The 18913-nt window shown below is 38.3% G+C and overlaps 1 protein-coding gene across 1 annotated transcript in view; it reads right to left on the reverse strand.

Moving 5' to 3' along the window:
- cadm1a (cell adhesion molecule 1a) overlaps positions 1-18913 on the reverse strand; it is a 278400-nt gene that overhangs the window by 51610 nt on the left and 207877 nt on the right. The window contains exons 3-5 of the mRNA XM_026369806.1: positions 17462-17608; positions 4998-5150; positions 4625-4762 (exon numbers count right to left, since the gene is read on the reverse strand). Of these exons, the coding sequence (XP_026225591.1) occupies positions 4625-4762; positions 4998-5150; positions 17462-17608 (438 nt within the window). The remainder of the gene's footprint in view (positions 1-4624; positions 4763-4997; positions 5151-17461; positions 17609-18913) is intronic.

Genomic DNA, 18913 nt, shown 5'->3' on the forward strand with positions numbered 1-18913 from the left:
ATGGTGTGTTTGTGTCCCATCAATAAAACAAATACAAGTGGCAAAAGACTGAAAGCATATGAAAAGAATAATCCTGCAACAAGAGAAAATCTCTCTTAATGTGAAAAGTTGCTTCCGTGTGTTCGCAAGAACAAATCCTACCCACTCCCCTACTGCAGCTCTGTGGCTGTGGTGATACCGTCACTGTGGTGACAGCTGTCTCTTCGGATGCTGGGAAAGCAAACCCGTGTGATGTGCCCGGCGTAAAGAAACAAGTTGTCATGAATAAATACCACTAGAGGCTTCAGATGCATGCAAGCACCTGAAATAGGATCCTGAAGGGGTCCTCTCAAATGGAAAAAGTGCCTTTTGAGATGCACGAAGCATTGTTGAAGTCTTAATTCAAGTCCTAGGTTTCTGTATCTCTTAGTTTACATCTTGGGAATTGATTGTAAAATAAAAATACTACCTACTCAACATGTGCCTCTTGGTGTGAATGCAATACAAAGGCATTTAAAAATAATGTTTCCCATATATATTACAATGACTGACATTAATAATGAGCTACTGAATTTCTCTCTCTCTCTTTTCTGTAGTTACAAAAAAGGCGTCTTGAGTGCCTTATCATGTGGCCTGTTTTCTGAATTTCACCAAACACAAAGAAGCCACAAACCGATGACTCCACCAAGGAGAACACACAACAAATAAACCCTGCTGTGCATTGTATAGAACAAGAACTGACTGTCCATTCCTTGGGGAAGGCAGGGGAAACAGAGTGGTCTCACAAGATGGACATCTGACAGTAATCCAAATGTGTGGCATCAAATATTAATCTGTTGAAGTAGAAACGTTGTGCTTAAGGGCAACACACACTGTGCATCAAAAGACCTGCGCCCATTGTTTTTCATGAAAACCCACACACTAGCAGCATCACGCAGGACTGCTACACAGTGCTGCATCAGGATATGCCCAAAGCCGATGAGTCAACACTCAACAAAGCAATTTAATCGCTCCATGGGTTTGTTAAATTGTGGCTTCTTTTCTAGTTCCTACGTTTTTTTGAGCGCATCACTTATCATACTATTATGTGACCATCAAATAAAGTAGGTCAAAGCTCATAACATTGGTAGGGCCACTGTGTTTGGCTAGTTTACCTGGTCTTTGTTTTCAGATATCTTTGCAAAAAGTGCCAAACTGAAATATCCATACATACTGTATTTAAGGCAGCGTCGTGACTGCATATGAGTTGACACAGTTTGTTGTATATTATATGTTTGTAGCATTTTTTGACCATCATAAAAAAACTGTGTTCTCCCCACATGTTCATTAACCAGTCCAGCGCTGTGCAATTTCATTTCATTGCAATTTCATTGCTATTTTCTTAGCAATTTGCACTGATGCCCTTTTTAATTGTTCCTGATTCTTTGTCTATGAAACTAGCAAGCAGGTGACAAATTATGTGACTTTACAGAACAGAGCTCGAAAAAGCCCTTAAAAAATGAAGTGAGTATTGCTTATGAATTAGTAAAAGCTCCCCGTTAGAAAACATCATGCTGCGTTAAGCACTAAGAACATTCAGAGAGACTAATTCTGGAGTGGTGCCAGTGGAGATGAATGACACTGAAATGTAGTGAAAGGTTAAATAAAAGCTGAAGTGGCACTTTGGATGTTTTGTAAATCCTAACAAATTCAACTTTTCCCTTTTTTCCTGCCTCCTCCACATTTCACGTCTTTGGTTGCTATTGTTTAATCACCTTCGGGTGGAGCAGGACGGGAGTAATAGTGGAATTAAAGGAAAATATACATCTCTCTGTTTCTGCCCCCTTACTTTTCTCCGAATATTCCTTTATCAGTTTTTACAGAGTTCCTTCTGGGGTAAAACAGGCTAATTGAAATCACCCCGTGGTTGTCTTGTAAGACTTGAGGCTAATGGCTGTTCTGGTCCCTGTTAGTCAATGAAGTGCTCTACCTACCGGCTTTTTCCTTTTCACTATCCATCTTCCTCTTTTTTATTGTAAAAGAACAGAAAAGAATGACCTGTACTGCGAGATCCTGCACTGCAACCCTTCTTTTTAGTGACTTTCACTGCAGTGTAAGCTCAAGAACTGAAGATATCTGTGTCAGGGCATATGTTCATAAATCACACACACAAATAGGATAAGAGCAAATGAAAAGAGAAAATAATAGTTAAATAATGGGTCTATGCATATTAGCAGAGATGGTTTGGATTTACATTGGCAAGCATGACAATTGCAACCTTTAAATGATATTTAAGAGAGCCTGATTATCACTTAAGGTAATTAAGTTAAATTCTGGGGACATTTAATTAGAAATAAGTCTGCCAGGAAAGGAGCCACAGCCAAAGGCAATTTAAGTAGTTCTGCCCTAGTGTCATGACTCTGACCCCCCCAGACATTCTTTTTCCTCCCATTTTTCATTTGACTGCGCTGGCTGGTCTTTCATATTTTCAGCTTCAGCACAGTAACTCTAGGTTTCATTTCCACAACACTGCTGCAGTGTCAGCTACACAAAGTGTAGAGACATTTGACACAGTCTCCTAAAGAGCTATTAGCATGACACCAAATTAGTCCGACAGTGAACAATCCTGATGTTATTAGGATAACAATAATAACGCCAATTAAGATACACTTGCATAATATGTAGGAAGTTAAAATAACAACATACTATAAGAGGATCTTAGTGGCACCTTTTCAACCCTGGAAAAACATGGATAAAAACAAATGGCATGCTCGAAATGCGGTGATATGTTGGGTGAACCACTAAGTACTCTTAGCATAGTGTTATAGAAAAAATTGATATAAATTCTTAACAAGTGCGAGAAAACTGCACGACCATTATTATGTATTATACAAATCTATTTAGCAAATGACAGTAAAATAGGCCAGAATCACTCCATGACTCAGCTGTACAGTAAAGTATGGCATTCCCTTTGTAATTGCCTGTAATTTGCAACATGTACACAGAAGCATCATTGAAACTGGGGGCCACAAAAGCATTATGTTTTTCTACTCTCGAAGCAATGCAGAAAACCAGCAGGGATGCAATAGGATTTGACAGGACATTAGCAGTATTTCTTTCTTTTTAAAAATCTTTCTTTGAGTCGATCCTTAACCTTGGTGCACTGGAACATGCTCAGAGTTGAACTGACCACTGAAGGTTTAATGTGCTCTAGTGTAGAGGTGAAGCTCCTCAGGGCCATCTACACAGCTTCTGATTAGGACCTTTGTTTCAAAGTCTTTACAAAGCTTGCTGTCTGGGCTCTGAGGTGCAGCTGCCTGGCAGGAGTTCTGTTCACCCCTGAGCTCTGTTCAGACTTCTAAAGCTCAGCTACCTTTGATGAAGGCATGAAAGTTGTCGCAGCGCCAAAAGTCTCTGGCCACCACTCCACATCCTCATTGCTTTAATGGAAGCTAGCCAAAGATCTGGCAGAACTTAATTCATAAAGCAACAGCACTGATGCATGCACTACATACAGAAGTAAGAAACAGCAAAACTACTTTATGAATATGGCATATAGGTTTAAAAAAACACATACATGCATGAAAAAGAGAGAATTTGATGTGAGTAAATCCACAAAGTAGAGAAGAAACTTCAAGTAGCATCCATAGGTAACACTAGGAAGAGGCTTGGGGAGGCTGTGCCGCCATAAAAAAATAAAAATCATGGAAACAGTTTGTTAATGCCATTTGTTTGCCATGCTAACACAATATTTTAACAACAGAGAGAAAGTTACAGCTGCGAGATAAGCAATAGACACCTCTCAATATTGATTATAATGACCAGCATAAGCAGCCCTTTGTTTCCCGACCTTGAAATGCGCTTTTTGTCTGTCTGTGTATTTTTTTATGCCAAACATAGCACACAGTGCACAGGTAGACAGAGCAGATCAAATAGGTTGGAGGTTTATTCAGATAATGAAGTGCAAAGCAAGTTGTTTGTGTTGCTTAGAAGAGCCAAGGAAGTGTATCTTTTTCTGAAGGAGCATCATTCTGCTGGTTAGGTTCTGGTGATTTTTATCGCCCTAAATTCTGGCACGAAATGCACAGAAGCAGCTGAATGGTGCAGATGCAGTAGTTCAATCAAGTACTTCATAACCAATAAATGGGTTTGAAAAAAGCCTGTCAGTGTGATTTATTCTGACACTAACTGTTGTCTACTTTATGAAAATGATGTTCTTCAGTTTGTGCCATCTTTCTGGCATCTTAAGGCGGCAGCATGCTGCTGTTAGCCACCGTGATCCAATCACATCACTAGACACATCAGACTTGTCGCTTAGAGCCCTCGATGCTGCCCGTTGTACCTGAGACGTCAGATTACTGTGGCTTCTTAATCCAGCATAAATACTTGATTCTGCAAACTGTGCTGCATCACATTCAGCAGTAGGATGTCACGAGCTGTCCAACCTACGGTTTCATCTTGTCAACATCTAGTCAAGACAAAAATGTCCTGACTTCTCCACCTTAAATGAGCAGCTGATTCATTTGTTCGCTGTTCACACAGTGTCAAACAGAGGTATTTTTTTGAAGTGAGCAAATATTTTGAACAGAATTATCTCTGACTTTAAAGAAAGAAAATGTCTTGGTTCACGACTGTGATTTTCTCTTCGTGTGTGAAGTACACATACCTGGAAGCTCCTTATCTCCCTTCATCCATCTGATGGTGGCAGCAGGCTTACTGCTCATGGCAGTGCAGGTCATCTCTGTCTCGTTGCCCTCACTCAGGACCTCATCCCGTGCCTCGATGATGGGGTTACCTGGAGGAACTACGACAGGACACACAAACCAAAAAAGACTCTTTAAACACTGGGAAAAGATACCACAGTAATTCTTGCCACTTACAGTATGTCTACATGCCGAGAAAACACATCTTATATGGATATGACAAATGAATGCATTGAAATCACATACTTTTTTATTGCCTCTGTGCATTTATGTATATTCTACCAATAACACTGTGTATGTGTACTGTACATGCATGTGAGAGAGTTGCTGTTGTACTTAGCACAGTGATGTCAGCGTAGGCTTCCTGTGGAGGGTCGGTGTAGAGTTGGCAAACATATCGACCCTCGTCTGACAGCGACACGTTCGACAGTGACACCCGCAGCTCGTTGTCTGAGAAGTTCACCAGCTGAAAACGTGCGTCTTTCAGTGCTGACGGAAAAAAGACAAAGGACAAAAATGTATATGTCACTACTCATATGTAGGAGGGACACAGAGTGTACTTATCCAACTCAAAAAAATTAACTATCACATATTTTAAAAGCCACAAAACCTGAAAAACGAAATCATTTAATGAGCTTATTGTGTCAACTTTATAACAATCAAGGTTTATTTCATTTTTTTAAGTCACAACATTACAAAAATGAGTGGTGTTTTCTTTCATCCATATTAACAAATAAGGTTTTTTTATAGCATAAAGAAATTTTTATTTAGTAGAGCTGTTAATTATGCTGCAAAAACATTTTGAGAATGCATAAACAGAAACCATCTAAGAAGCAATTAAATTTTCATTATACTACTTAAACTAATAATAAATGAGGGTTTGTTTTCTTTTGTCTTTTAATTCATCACAGGATTGTTTTATTTTAACTTCTTATGGCTTCACACAGAATCATTAGTCCCAACCCAAAAGCCAAGCAGCAGTCCTGTTTTCCCAGACTTAAAAAAAAAAAAAAAAAGATTTTATAGACAAATATGCTGCTAGTCACTTTTGCTTCAAGTCCATCACAACTTCAGGCGTGCTTCAAAGAACTTTCCGGAGACAGATAAAAAAAAAAAAATCTCATTACTCAACAATCAATCACAGTGATGTAACGCAGCATGCAGCAACAACAAAGGCGATAAATTAAAGCAGAAAAACAATTCACACTTTCATAATTCCCTCCTGTTTAAACTAGCAAAAAATTGTTTGACACAGACAGAGCACACGCGACCAACACGCTTTGTATCAACAGAGACCTCATTCTTGGCTGTCCTTTAGTTGGCCTACAGCTGAATTGAGGACAAATCTATAAATCTCGTCTCTGTAGACACTTTCATCTTTCCTAACCTTGTTTTCCAAACTATAAGCACACTATCAACTGTAATGTAGAATGACAACATGTGGTTAAGATGAAAGCCTACCCGTCTCCGTCCTCCTTCGATGTGCTGATAAATTCTGCTCTGATTGACAGCAACTCCAGGCTCTTTGCACTCTGTGCTCTCGTGGTATAGATCTGTGAACTCATCCTCTGTCTCTACCTTTTTACTCTAAAAGCTTAGAGCACTAAACATGGAGATGTCTGAAACAGATCAGCTCATAACAAACACCGGGCTACACTATGATTTTAAAAGTGGTGAAAAGAGGGAAGATGCTGCTGCTGCATGCTCATACAGTTTCTATATTTAACGTCTAGAATCAGACGTGATGTAGTAACATCACAGGAAAAACTAAAAAGCTAGAGGAAGCAGGAATACTAATCACCACAATGGATTTTGTGCATCATTAAACAGGACCAGCAGACACGTTTAAAGTGGCATCATAAGGCTGAGTGAAGAGGAGGCCTTTTGTCACCACATTAAGGAAAAACACTTCCATCCAAAACTTCATTGTTAACATACAACGATGCTCTTCTTTGGCCAGAGAGAGAAAGAAAAAAGGCAAATACGTTACAGTCATACTGTTGGTTGTTTTCTTCTGCTTCCACTTCTCTACATCTTTGATTAGCCTGCCGGAACGGCCTTCTCAGTACTCACTTAAAACAATAGATACCCTTAGAAATACAAAAACTAATTTCCATTATGCAGCTATTAGTTTCTTTTTTTCTAAGCACAATGAAGCCCTTGTTGTGGCACATGAATAATATGCCCCTAATTAGTGCATCTCATTCAAAAGTCTCGTTAGGCCTCATTAAAATGAGAGGTCAGCCTCTAATCCTAATGATTTAATTGAATTAAAGGTTCCCAGATTTGAACATAACCAATGCTGCGATATAAAGATGCACTGAAGAAAAAAACAATCAGAAGCTGCTCTAATTGGAGAAATACTCACTAAATTCATTTAATCAAATGTAAATAAAAACATACATAGTGGGGTTTTTTTGTTGTTGTTTTTCTTAAAAAATACAGTTTTCTCAATGAGTTGGAGTTTTGGTTTACTATCCAATTTTCTTCTTTCAAATATTCCCAAAGGTTGTGGATAAAGCCGAGGTTTGAGGGAGCACATGTTTAAAGAAGAGATGGAATAAAAGTGTAAAGTTCATCCAAAGAATAGAAACTCTCCCATTACGGCTTCAGTTTGTAAATCACCTTTTGACTGTACCGAGAATAGAGCGTCTTTGTTTGTTTGGTTTTGTATCTTAGATAGAAGCTGATGCACTGCTCTAAAGATTATATGATCACTTTAGGTTCGGCTCGTCTTGCTTTCATAAGAAAAATAAATAAATAAAAAATTACTTGATCTGTAAAAATCTCTCAAGTTTAGGGAATGACAGAAAAAAAAAATGACGGAAATATTAAAGACTAGTTTAAGATGACATATGTTTATGTTCAAGTGACAAAGAGATGTCTAGCAGCCACAGTAGTTATGACAACACATCCTTTAGTCTTATATTTACTCCTGTTACTGTAAGAAAGAGGATGTTTTGTGTCCTTAGTAAGTAAAGACAGCGTCTCCATAGAAAATGACGTGCTCTCCCTCCAGAACAGTTGATCATTCTGCGCCAGGTAGTAAAATCAAAATGTTTCATAATGCGCACTAGAGGACAGAAATAGACACACAGGAACTAAATGCATGAATGAATCAGAATCCAAATCTAATGCTGAACATCATCAATTAAATGTTCACAGACAACCTTTCTGACCTCAACCAAAGTTATTTTATTGCATTAACCCAAACACACAAACAGGACTCTGGGATCTAAGCCAGGTCTTCGGTGTGACAGTGCTGCACTGTGCACTACACCCTCCATCCACCCCGCAACTCGCTTGCTGTTGATAAATGTAAGGCTTCATACTTTCTGCATTTGCAGTTTAGTTGCAAAGGAAAGACATTTTTAGGAGACATGGTTGAAATAAGAGATGATGGTGGTGATTCAGTGCTCCGGAGCTAAATATTTTACTAGAAAGTCAAATATGCTGCAGTGTAAATTAAAAAAAATGAGAAAAACTATGTTGCCAATTAACTTAATCTACACCAAACTGTATGCACATAAAGAACTTTCCTCGCTTTGTAAATAGCAGGTCTCATTAAATATTTATTGTGTCAACAAATTGAGAAATCCTTGCCAATCACTTATAATCCATTTCACAAAAGCATCTCTTAAAGATCTTCTAATCCTCTTATATGTCACTTCTACATTAGGAATTGTGGTGTAAGTATGAGCTGAATAAATGATTTCGGAAACAGGTTGGAAAAAAAAAACAAAACACTGTTGCAAAGACTCGATTTTCCCGTGCTCAAGGTTTGGGACAACAATAAACTCAAAGTGATACAAGGACAGAAGCTGAAGAACATTCTGGTTAACACAGCAGGGTAAAACACAGGGGTAGATTTCATAAAAATAAAGTAGTGCTCTTGCAAAGAGAAGGTGAGTCGGGCAACACTGGACAGTTCTTTCAGTGTCATGTCACTGCACACTAGAATATATATTTCACTTCTCCTTTTGTACTTCGGGCCAAGAAGTGGGTGACCTTTAGCTTCATGTTTCTTTTGCCATGCTCTTCTTCTCTTGTTCTATCATATCTGATAGTATGAGAAGGACATCGCAGATGTCTGACAAAGGGGAGATAAGTCAGTCAGGTCTTTGGATAACGCAAAACTGTCCAATTTCTGAAAAGCTGTAAATTATCTGATCTGTGGGTTTTTACAGCTGATGGTGATGGAGCTAATCTAAAGACGGTACAGTAGAGCTGCTGAAGTACAACCAAGGAGACTTTGTGAGGTGGCTGGGAAAGTGAAAAGTTTAACTTTTGCATTTCCTATTCAAGTGCAGTCTTACTGGTCGTGGTGATTACTGCTATTAAGCACTGGCCCAACTTTATGAACCCTACTGTTTGCATGCAGGGAAGCCTCACTGCCCTCTCCACAGAGAGGAAATCTAAAAGGACCAGCAAAGGAAAAAAAATATTTACAGTCACCACTGAATGCCAGAGCAGTACACAGTGTAACGTTAGTGCAGTGTAAACTCAATGTATGGATTTATACAGTAGGTACAGGCACCAATGACTTCAGCTGTCTGAGCCAAATCAGGTGGGATCATCTAAAGTCAGCCTTTTTTTTTCCACAAACACTGTCACCTTACTAAACAACAGCTGCAGGAATTCAACCAGACAGTTGCAATTGTGTTTGCATTTTTGCGTGGATTGAGCTCTGTGGATTTTGGCCCACATTTGCGTAATCACGTAGGCGCTGTACAAAAGCACTGATTCACGGATGGCATGAAAAGAAGGGATGATTACAGCAATGTACAGTACACTACTGAGTATATTGTGTAGACTTAAGAAAATCTTATTCTCCTATTTTATTCTTTAGTGTTTGCATTACAGCCTGTAGTGCTGGAACTATGGTTCATCTCAAACACTTACAATCTGAAATACTTAAATGGCCTCCATATAGACAGCACTTTTCAATCTCAGCAGGAAAAAGTGCTTTCAAATGCCTCTTACTCGCCCACGTACACATACATACTCTGATGGTTGAAGAGTTTCCATGCAAAGCAGTGGCCTGCTCAATGAGGACAAGTTGAGGATCAATATTTTTCTCAAGGACGCTTTGACATGTGGACAGAAAGACGGCCATAATTGGCAGTGCCACAACAGGTCAAACATAAGCACAAGATGTGGAACCGCATGAGCAGTGTCTTCAGTATTCTGATGAGGACTAGTGGATTATTTTGGTGAGGCAAAATATAAAAGAACATGCCTTAAGCAGGTGGATGATGTTGATATGGTGAAAATAATAAACTGTATTGTTTGTTTTGAATTATCACAATCTTGCTAATTGTTAGATTAGTTAGGTGAAGAGACATCAGCAACAGACAGGAAGTTATTATATGAAAAGGCATCATCCATCACACTATTATGATCTCTGTGCTGAAATGGAGCTGGCAATAAAGGTAAAATTGAAGTATACTTTAAAGCAAAACAGAGAACTGGGATCAATACACCTTGTAATGGCTTTTCACCTCTGCTGACTGCATGATTTTAATTCATCTCACTTTTTCTTTTCCTTCTCCTGATACGTCTTCATTCTTTTTCTGCATTTCATTTGAATAGTTTTTCCTTTTCGTTTTCTTTTTACTCCAGCCTCAGCAAAGAGCCTCATCCAGAGAGAACAGGAGATGATGAGTGTGCCTCGCCTAAGTGGCTGCAATCAATTGTGATTAGTGGCTGCCGCTATTTTTTGAGAGGAGCACATCAAAGTTTTATTATTGGGTGTCAGAGTGGGTGAGACGGGGTGGAGCGAGGGTAATTACATTCTTACAACCAGCCTCCTCCCCATTCTTGGTGAAGTCCAGGCTTTCAAAACACAGTTTAGTAAGCATGTAAATCCAGAATATGGGCGCATTAAGCATTGCTTTAGCAATTGTTAACCTTCATGGAAGCTTATCTGTCTGGAAAAATGTTGTTTATACTCAAAACTACCTGTTCTCCTAGTCCACTTAGTATTAGATTCATATTTTGTGCTGATGTGCACTGCATTCTTTCACCTCGAAATTACATTATGTATTCTGGTATAATCAATTCTCCAGCAGACACCTCTGCTTTTAGAACTGTTTTTACAGAGATGTCGAGATTCCCCCATTATGTTTATGATTGTTATTTGTTACATCAGTTTTCATAAATAATTAATTTCCACAAAACTAGGTAAAGTTCCTTTATCTAATTGTTTGACCAACTAACTTTTTAACTGTCTACCACTGTATATTTTCATATTTTACACCTGCAAGAAGACAAGTGTTACCCTAATTACATTTTTATATTACAGCTCTATTCACTTAGCCCTAACAATATAAAACAACACACCAGGCCTCAGCTGCTACACCCAGGTTTAAATCTAAAACCCAAAATCTAAATAGAGATGCATAATATAAAGCAGTGTTTTAGAAATAAAAAATCTAAGTCAAGAAGGAGTTAAAAGGCTCGTTTGCCTCAGCCAGCCTGGTATTTGTTCCTGCTGCTTGTACTTGGCATTACTGCTAAAGCACTTTTAAATGTAAGCATGATGTTTCTTCTAGTACCTGGTCAGCAAGCAGCATTAGATGACTTTTAAAGAGCCAGAATACACGGTTATTATCTCTGGTGTGACTGATGATGGGATTAAAGCCAATGTGTGATACAGAACGCAGGGTTTTTGATCATTAAGGAAACTCGACGAGGCACTATTGCCCTCCCATATGCCGACATTAAAGGTTGTGGAGAAAAACCAGCACTGAACCTTAGTCGACATACATCACCCACCAAATAAAAAAAAACAACTACTTTAAAATGGTTTTCAATTGAAGTAATCACTGTATGCTTAGCCCTTATTTTCCTCAAAATTTTTATTCACATAAATGAAATTAAAAAAATAAAGAAAATCAGGTCAACTCCACTGTTCTGTCTCCTTTTAGTCATGTCCTTCATGTGGAAGTATTTAATATGTATTTTCTTCCCTTTTTGTTGCTGCGTCATGAAGCTGTTTTCACAGAAAGATTTACCCTGAACCTTGTTGGCCTTCAGTGAAAAGATCACCTTCTGCTAAAGAAGATGAAACCTTTCACCTCCTCCGCAAGAGAACAAGGGCAGTGTTTGCGTGCGAGTGCTTAAGTGCTCCTCTTAGCGTTTTTCTATACAAGTGACCATGTAGGTGTGTATTTGAAGAAGAAGATGCTTTCTTTTCTTCAGTGATGACAGAAGCACAATATATGCCTCGGCACTCGTGTACACGATGAATCGGTTAACAAAGAATAAGAGGATAAGGTTGTATGATAGCTGCATTACAGAGGCATATGGTCAGCCTAAGATTGTAAGTATTAATTTATATTTTTAGGTTGGCCTATACACGTTAAATAATGCTTAAAGGAACCATTCTGACTACCAATCTTCAAAAAAAATGATAGTGTTTATGCAAGAGGGTTAGTTTTGAAATACTGCATGTATCCCTGCGCTTCCTGCTTTTAATATTTGCTAAGTGGAAACATTTATGCAATCCAAAAAAAGTTCAAATATGTAAATCTCACAGACATATTAGCTGCTGAAAGATGAACTGTCTCTTAAACAAGGTAGGAAAATACATTTTTCCCTCAAAAAATGTGACAGTACAAGCTACAACTTACCAGCTGTGTTACTCCTTCAACTCTGAATAGACCACAAATGTATTTACAAATTAAAAAAGAATTCCCCATGGAAATTTCAAAATGAATGAATAATGTGTTTGCAATCGATTGTTAAAATCATACTTTACTAAGCATCTTTGTTTCACAGAAGTAAACTACTGCTGCTTAGTGTGAAGCAAACATAGCAATCCAAGGCTCTGGTGTAAAATCTGAGAATGTGGATCTGTTTATTAAAGGGGATGCAGGTTATGTCATTAAAGCTGCACCAAACAATACTGAAGCAAAACCTCAAGGAGCACTTAACTTTACAAATCTGTTTACACATTATAGATGGTACTCATAAAACTGTTGACTTGGAAGAGCCAAAGTTTTCATAGGCTTATTACTTCTATTGTTACTTTATCAAGTCTGGTAAAATAGCCCCTGGTCATGTCAGAGGCTTTCTCCGCTTGGGCTCTGGGGCTACAGAGCAATGCAGAAAGAGAGTCGAAACTACAAAGTAACGAACAACACCTCAATGTTTGGAAGATATTCTTGTTTACCAGGCAGGGAATTACAGGAACTGTTTATGACCCAATGGGTTGAACCTTAAACCATACTGGAAATTAAAAAATCAAAATTAGCTCATTGCAGAAAGCGTTCGGCTTTGCCTGCTGTCTTCTTCTACAGCAGCTTCCTGTGGACTGATCCACAGCACCCTCTACAGCGCCAGAGAGTAACAACACAAATGAGAGTGGGGGTTAATGCACATTGACTGAGGACCGAACACAGTTATTCACACAGATGAGTTTGCGCATTGCCCTCTGCAGTAAGAAGGTTCTTGGCTTCAACCTCTCCTGGTTGTATTTGGCTACCAACTCATGTCTTACAAGTCCCCTATGTTTATGGAATGCAACATATTTCAACATAAATCACCAGAATGGTCAATGCTCTTTAAAAATAAACCATTAAAATCTTTTTTTCTACATTTGGAGCAATGCTCTCATGAATTTCATCAATTCAACTAAAATAAAATCCTTTCAAAATGCATCAAAACTGCTATTGGTGAACACGGAGAAGAGGATAACAGAAGGATGACCTATAGTCAGGTTACTCTGTGCATGTGACTGCAGCCAACTTCAAAGCACTCCTTCCTTTCTGTCTCTTTACCCTCTCTTGCTCTCCATCTCACACTCACAAACATAATCCACCACTGTGGATTCAGACAGAGATGGCAGATGTGATATTTTGAAGGGGGCAATGTTGTTTGGAGGCTGCCTGGTGGAGGCCATGTCATAATGAAGCAGTGCAGCTGCAGCAAAGATGCCTGGGAGGGATCACAGGAGATCAAGGAACCCCCGTCAAAGAAGAACACCTTGCCCTTGACAGCCAGCTTGTGGGAGTCAGCTCACCGCGGCTTGGCGCAACAGCAGATAAACACCAAGCTCGGTTTAGCATAGGTACGAGGGCTTTCTGCAAGGGTACCCTTGTATAGTGTGTAGAAAGTGTGTTTGTAAGGCAGTGAACATCACTAAGGAGGGAAGGGTGAGTGTAAAGGGCTTGACAGCCACCTCCCAAAATGCAGGAATAACTATTTTATTAGTGCATATACAGTATGTGTTTGTGGACATGCTTGAAGTTTTAACTCAAGTGAAAACACCATAACCAAAAACATATATATATATATATATATATATATATATATATATATATATATATATATATGTATAGATAGATAGATAGATACACATTCTGCTTAAGCTGTTATAGCCAATGTGTTAGCAAATCACTGCCTACTTCCACATCTACCTGACAATGAGCGACATTAGCATCATTTTAAATTGTGTCTTCCCTGTTGAATGCAGGTTTAATATTCACTCTCATTTTCCCTGATTTTAGTCTGTAGCACATGCTGAGAAAAAAATATTCCTCTTTAGCTGCTAAATGATCCACTATATTCAACAACAGCTACAAAGTGATATTGCATCTTTGAGATGTAAAAGCCCAGGCTGCATCCTTGTTATTTTTATTCTCATCCAGACCATCAGGCTGAGTGCTTTATGACACCGGTATTTACTTCTTTGTTTTTGTTTTACAAAGTTTATTCCAAAATATAATTTAAACTTGTGTTTAAAATTTGATTAATTTAACGTTAACTATGAGTGGCAGTTGGTTGTTGTTTCTCAGCTCAAAATCTCTCTGTGCTGTTGGAGAAAGCATTTTTGTTCAGTGTGTGGGAGTAGGGTTAGATAAACGTGCTCACACAAACCTGAGCCTGGCTGACCTGTATCAGCCTGGTTAGAGGAACAGTAGCTAGAGGTAACAACACTCCATGTCAGTATGTGGCTATTGATTTAGTTTGTTCAGGTAAATTACAATGAAATAATGTGCATGTTTGTCATTTGACATCCTAACGTTGTTGTTTTGATAAAGAAGCACTGAAGGAGTTTGATATATCGCCTGTAGTCTACAACTGATTAATCAATGTATGAAGTCTTATCTAAAAATGCCTTCAAACAAGTGTCCCTTCCAATAGGAATTACAATGCTGCCCGGATAAAATTCACTTTTTGTCTTAATCAAGGAAGTGTGACAACCTTATACACAAAGTCATAGGTTGAATGTCAAGGTTGATGGTTATGCATAGAGACCACAGGACACATGAAAAGGCCAGTTCATGCTTTCAGTGTTCGTTTGTCTGCTAGGAAACCAGTGATATATATACTTCATCACCTCCCAGGTACATAAGGCTAAGGACAGACTTCATATGTTGTGTCTCTGTATGGCCCAAAAATATATACGTATCCATGCGGACTGGTTGTGCTACGGGTGGACCGACTACACGTGCCAGACAGGTGAACTAGATGCTCATGTCATGCATCAAAGGTATAGTATGCACTATTTATTTCAGCATCCTCAGTACTGTTCTTGTGGTGCATCTATATACACTATTTTTTGTTACTTTTCTAGGTTGTTCAGTCAATACCTCACAACACAACAAAGGAACGCTTCTTCTCTCCTAATTTGCAGTGTGTATGTGTGCCCATCAGGCATGTACTGGAAACATAATGGGAAATGCAATGCATGTGAGACCATAGTGTGAGTGTGCACTCTGCGTATTTGGCCTTTACAAAATAACACTTATGTGTTATAAAGCTACAGAGGTCGACTATAAGTTATACTAAAGACCACATTTTACAACAAAACATGATTAAGAGGAAACTAAAACCTGTCAAGATAGATGAGTAGAGAGAAGAGTACAGAACAAACCAAACCCAGCTGAATGCTTTTAGTTACACTGGGATGTACAGTAGAGGTTTTTAGATAAAAAGCCACCTGCTGCACTCTAACAATGACAAAGAAGGTCAATTCCACTCTGCTGATGTTGATACCAGCTCTCATACAGACTTGCGGTCTTCAGTTTTTATTACATCCCATACTGCAGAGATGGTAGATGAACACTATATACTATAGATAATATATCCATAATTATCAGTTTACTGAAAACACATTACCTGTTTCAAAAGTCACCACCTTAATATATGTTATAAAGTAATGATTTCTTTTCATTCCTGTACTCACTAGTCAACAACATGCACACTTGGGCTCTGTTCTTCATATGTGTATTAACAGGTTATAATATTGTGGACAATTTAATGTGATCCTGGAACAGTTGGTTCTTCCAAAGGCATGTTGGGCTTAGTGTCCTGGCAACACATTCACAAGCTGAAAAACGCAGAAAGATGGAGGCGAACAGTGTCTCCTAAATTAAACGTGCATATTTACTGGCACCACGGTTGCATATTCAATGATCTGATTATGAATCATTTCTAGGATAAAATGTCTCCACTATATATAGCACAGCAAGAACCTGGTGAGAGGTGAAATGTAAAGTTACAGGAATCTTCTGCATACAGATGCCTATGTATTACTGTTAGCCACCCTACCATTAATTGTGGAGACTTTGTTGCAGGTACATTAATCTAAAATGACACCACCAGAAGGTTAAATGTCTTCAAGAACTTAAATCAAGTCCAGCTGCCACTGAACAGTATTTTGTTGAGTTTAAGATGACCTGGACGACAGAGTATCTTCACAGACATCTTTTATTACCATTGCCATGATTTCAGTGGATCATTCATTGTTAGATGAACTACCTGGTTGAACATCGTTCCAATCTGAGAGGTTATCTCATTTACCCTCTCTAAGCCTGAGAATAAACCAGATCCAGGGTAGGTTTGAGTTTGTGGATGCCTAACATGAATTTGGAAGAACTAACAGACTCAAAATCGTCTAAAATGGTCAACAATATTATCCAACTAACCTGTTAATCCACATGAGATGAACATATGTAATAAAGGTTTGAGAATATGCGTTAATTTTATTAAAGCCTACTTGCTGAGAGCTAAACATGTTCGGTAGATTATATTTGCCTCATACTGTATCAGTACCGCTATAGACATGTGGGTTAAACTTAATGACAAATGAATGTTGTGCAGCTTTAATGGTGCATCAACATGCTTTGGTTCAACTACACATTTTATGATATTTGTCTTAGCTTTTTCTACCAGTTCTAATTTAACTACATTTTAAAAAATGTAAATGATACATCAAATATCTGTCTAATTCTACAGCTGCGTGCTAAATGAACCAGCGAAACTGACATAAATAAATACATCACTGAGATTGATTTCTGTGTCATCTGATCACATCACACTGCTTTGAACTATAATTAACCACATCTGATATCAATCACATTAAGACATGGCAGTGCTCGAATATCACTCTCACAGCATACTGTGTCTGCCACCAGCCACAGCCTAACTTCTCCATACAGTTATACAATACTTTCTCTAGACTGAGTCAAACTAAACCTAACAAGATTCCCAATTCCCAATAACAACAGTGAGGTAATCAGAGTGTTTAGTGATTAATTGTAAAAGCAGGCGACGCTGTGTTTTAAGGCAGGAATTTGGCTGCTTTAGTGACTGCTTTGAATAAAACATGTAGTGAAACGGCTATTAGTGGTTAAGTCCAGATTTAGTTTTTCATGTCAGCAGTGTTTACCTCCACTCAAAAGAATCAAATGAACCTACAAAGCACAGCCAAGTAAAGAGGAACACAACTTAATTAAACCATGACAGCATATACCACCGTCATTTAACAAATAATGTTGTGTTATACTTACGCCTCACGTCTCTGAAGTAAATTGTCTGTCTGTTGGGGTTGAGCAGCTGGATGACGGAGTCGTCATTGTTCTTCACTCGACAACTGATGATCGCCATCTCGCCCTCCACCACGGACACATTGTCTGTGACTAGGTTCTGACTCACCACTGGGCAGAACAAAGACAAGGACACATATATTAAAAAATAATGTATTGGCATATGCATTAAAAAAAGGGGGGGGGGGGATTCAGAGCTTGTTCCTTTTAAGACAACTAGGCTAATGACAATGACCTTTGTCAGGTTGTACTATAAAATACCTCACACAGTTTCTTAAATAGCACACGATCACAATGACTTTCAGATGTATTAAAAGAGATCAGGAGGAAAGTGTGGCGACAGAAATCACTATAACCTTTGTGAATGTGCTTTAATAATATAAAATATAATAAATGTCCAATATCCAAGATGAGAAGACACTTTGACAGACTTATGGCAATTCCCCAAATCAGCTAAAGAACACAGTTTTTTTTAACTTAGATTACAGATTCAGGTCTTCCCCTGACATTCACCTACAGTTATTGTCCAACTCAAATCTGTGATTTGTCAATATTTGTTAACAAATGTTTACTTTTAGAAAAAGTCAAAATTTTTCTGGACATTTCTTCAAATGCTGTCTTCACATGTATTGTAAATGGCACAATACTTTTCCGAGCTTAGAAGCTCACAATTATAAGAATAAACTGGGAAAATGTTGACAAAAGCTGTAGACATACAGTGGCAATATTCAGTATGTGAACCTTTTGGAATTTTAATTCATTAATTAATGCTTTTCTGCATTAATTCGTCATAAAATGTGATCTGATCTTCATCTAAGCCAAGAGTACTAACAAATTTAATGTGCCTTAAATAATAACACAAAAAACAATCTGATCTTTCATGTCTTTATTGAGAACAACCATAAAAACCTCATAGTGATAGTGAAAAAAGTATGTGAACCCCTGGAATTAATAACTGGTTGACGCCACTCCTTGGCAGCAATAACTTAAACCAGGTGCTTCCTGTAGCTGTGGATCAGACCTGCACATTGTTCAGGAGGCATTTTAGCCCATTCTTCCAGGCAGAACTGCTTTAGCTCTGTCATATTCTTTGGACGTCTCGTCTCTATTCAAGTAGTTTCATAGCAACTTCTACAGAGTTTAGAAGATTGGTTTGAAACACAGAAGAATTGTTTGAAACACCTGGGAAATAGTTCAAAATAGTATACTGATGTGGAGCATCAATGTGCTCCTTCTCAAACTTCAGGCATGCAGCAATGTTCTTTTTAGTAAGTAGCAGCTTCCTTCGTGGTGTCCTGCCATAGACACCCTGCTTGTTGAATCTTTTACGTACAGTACACTTATGAACACAGGTGTTCCAATGATGCGTTTGTCACAGTAGCTCTAGTCCACACCCTCAAATTAATTTGTCAAATT

This window comes from Anabas testudineus, chromosome 14, assembly GCF_900324465.2.
Source record: "Anabas testudineus chromosome 14, fAnaTes1.2, whole genome shotgun sequence".
Taxonomy (NCBI): domain Eukaryota; kingdom Metazoa; phylum Chordata; class Actinopteri; order Anabantiformes; family Anabantidae; genus Anabas; species Anabas testudineus.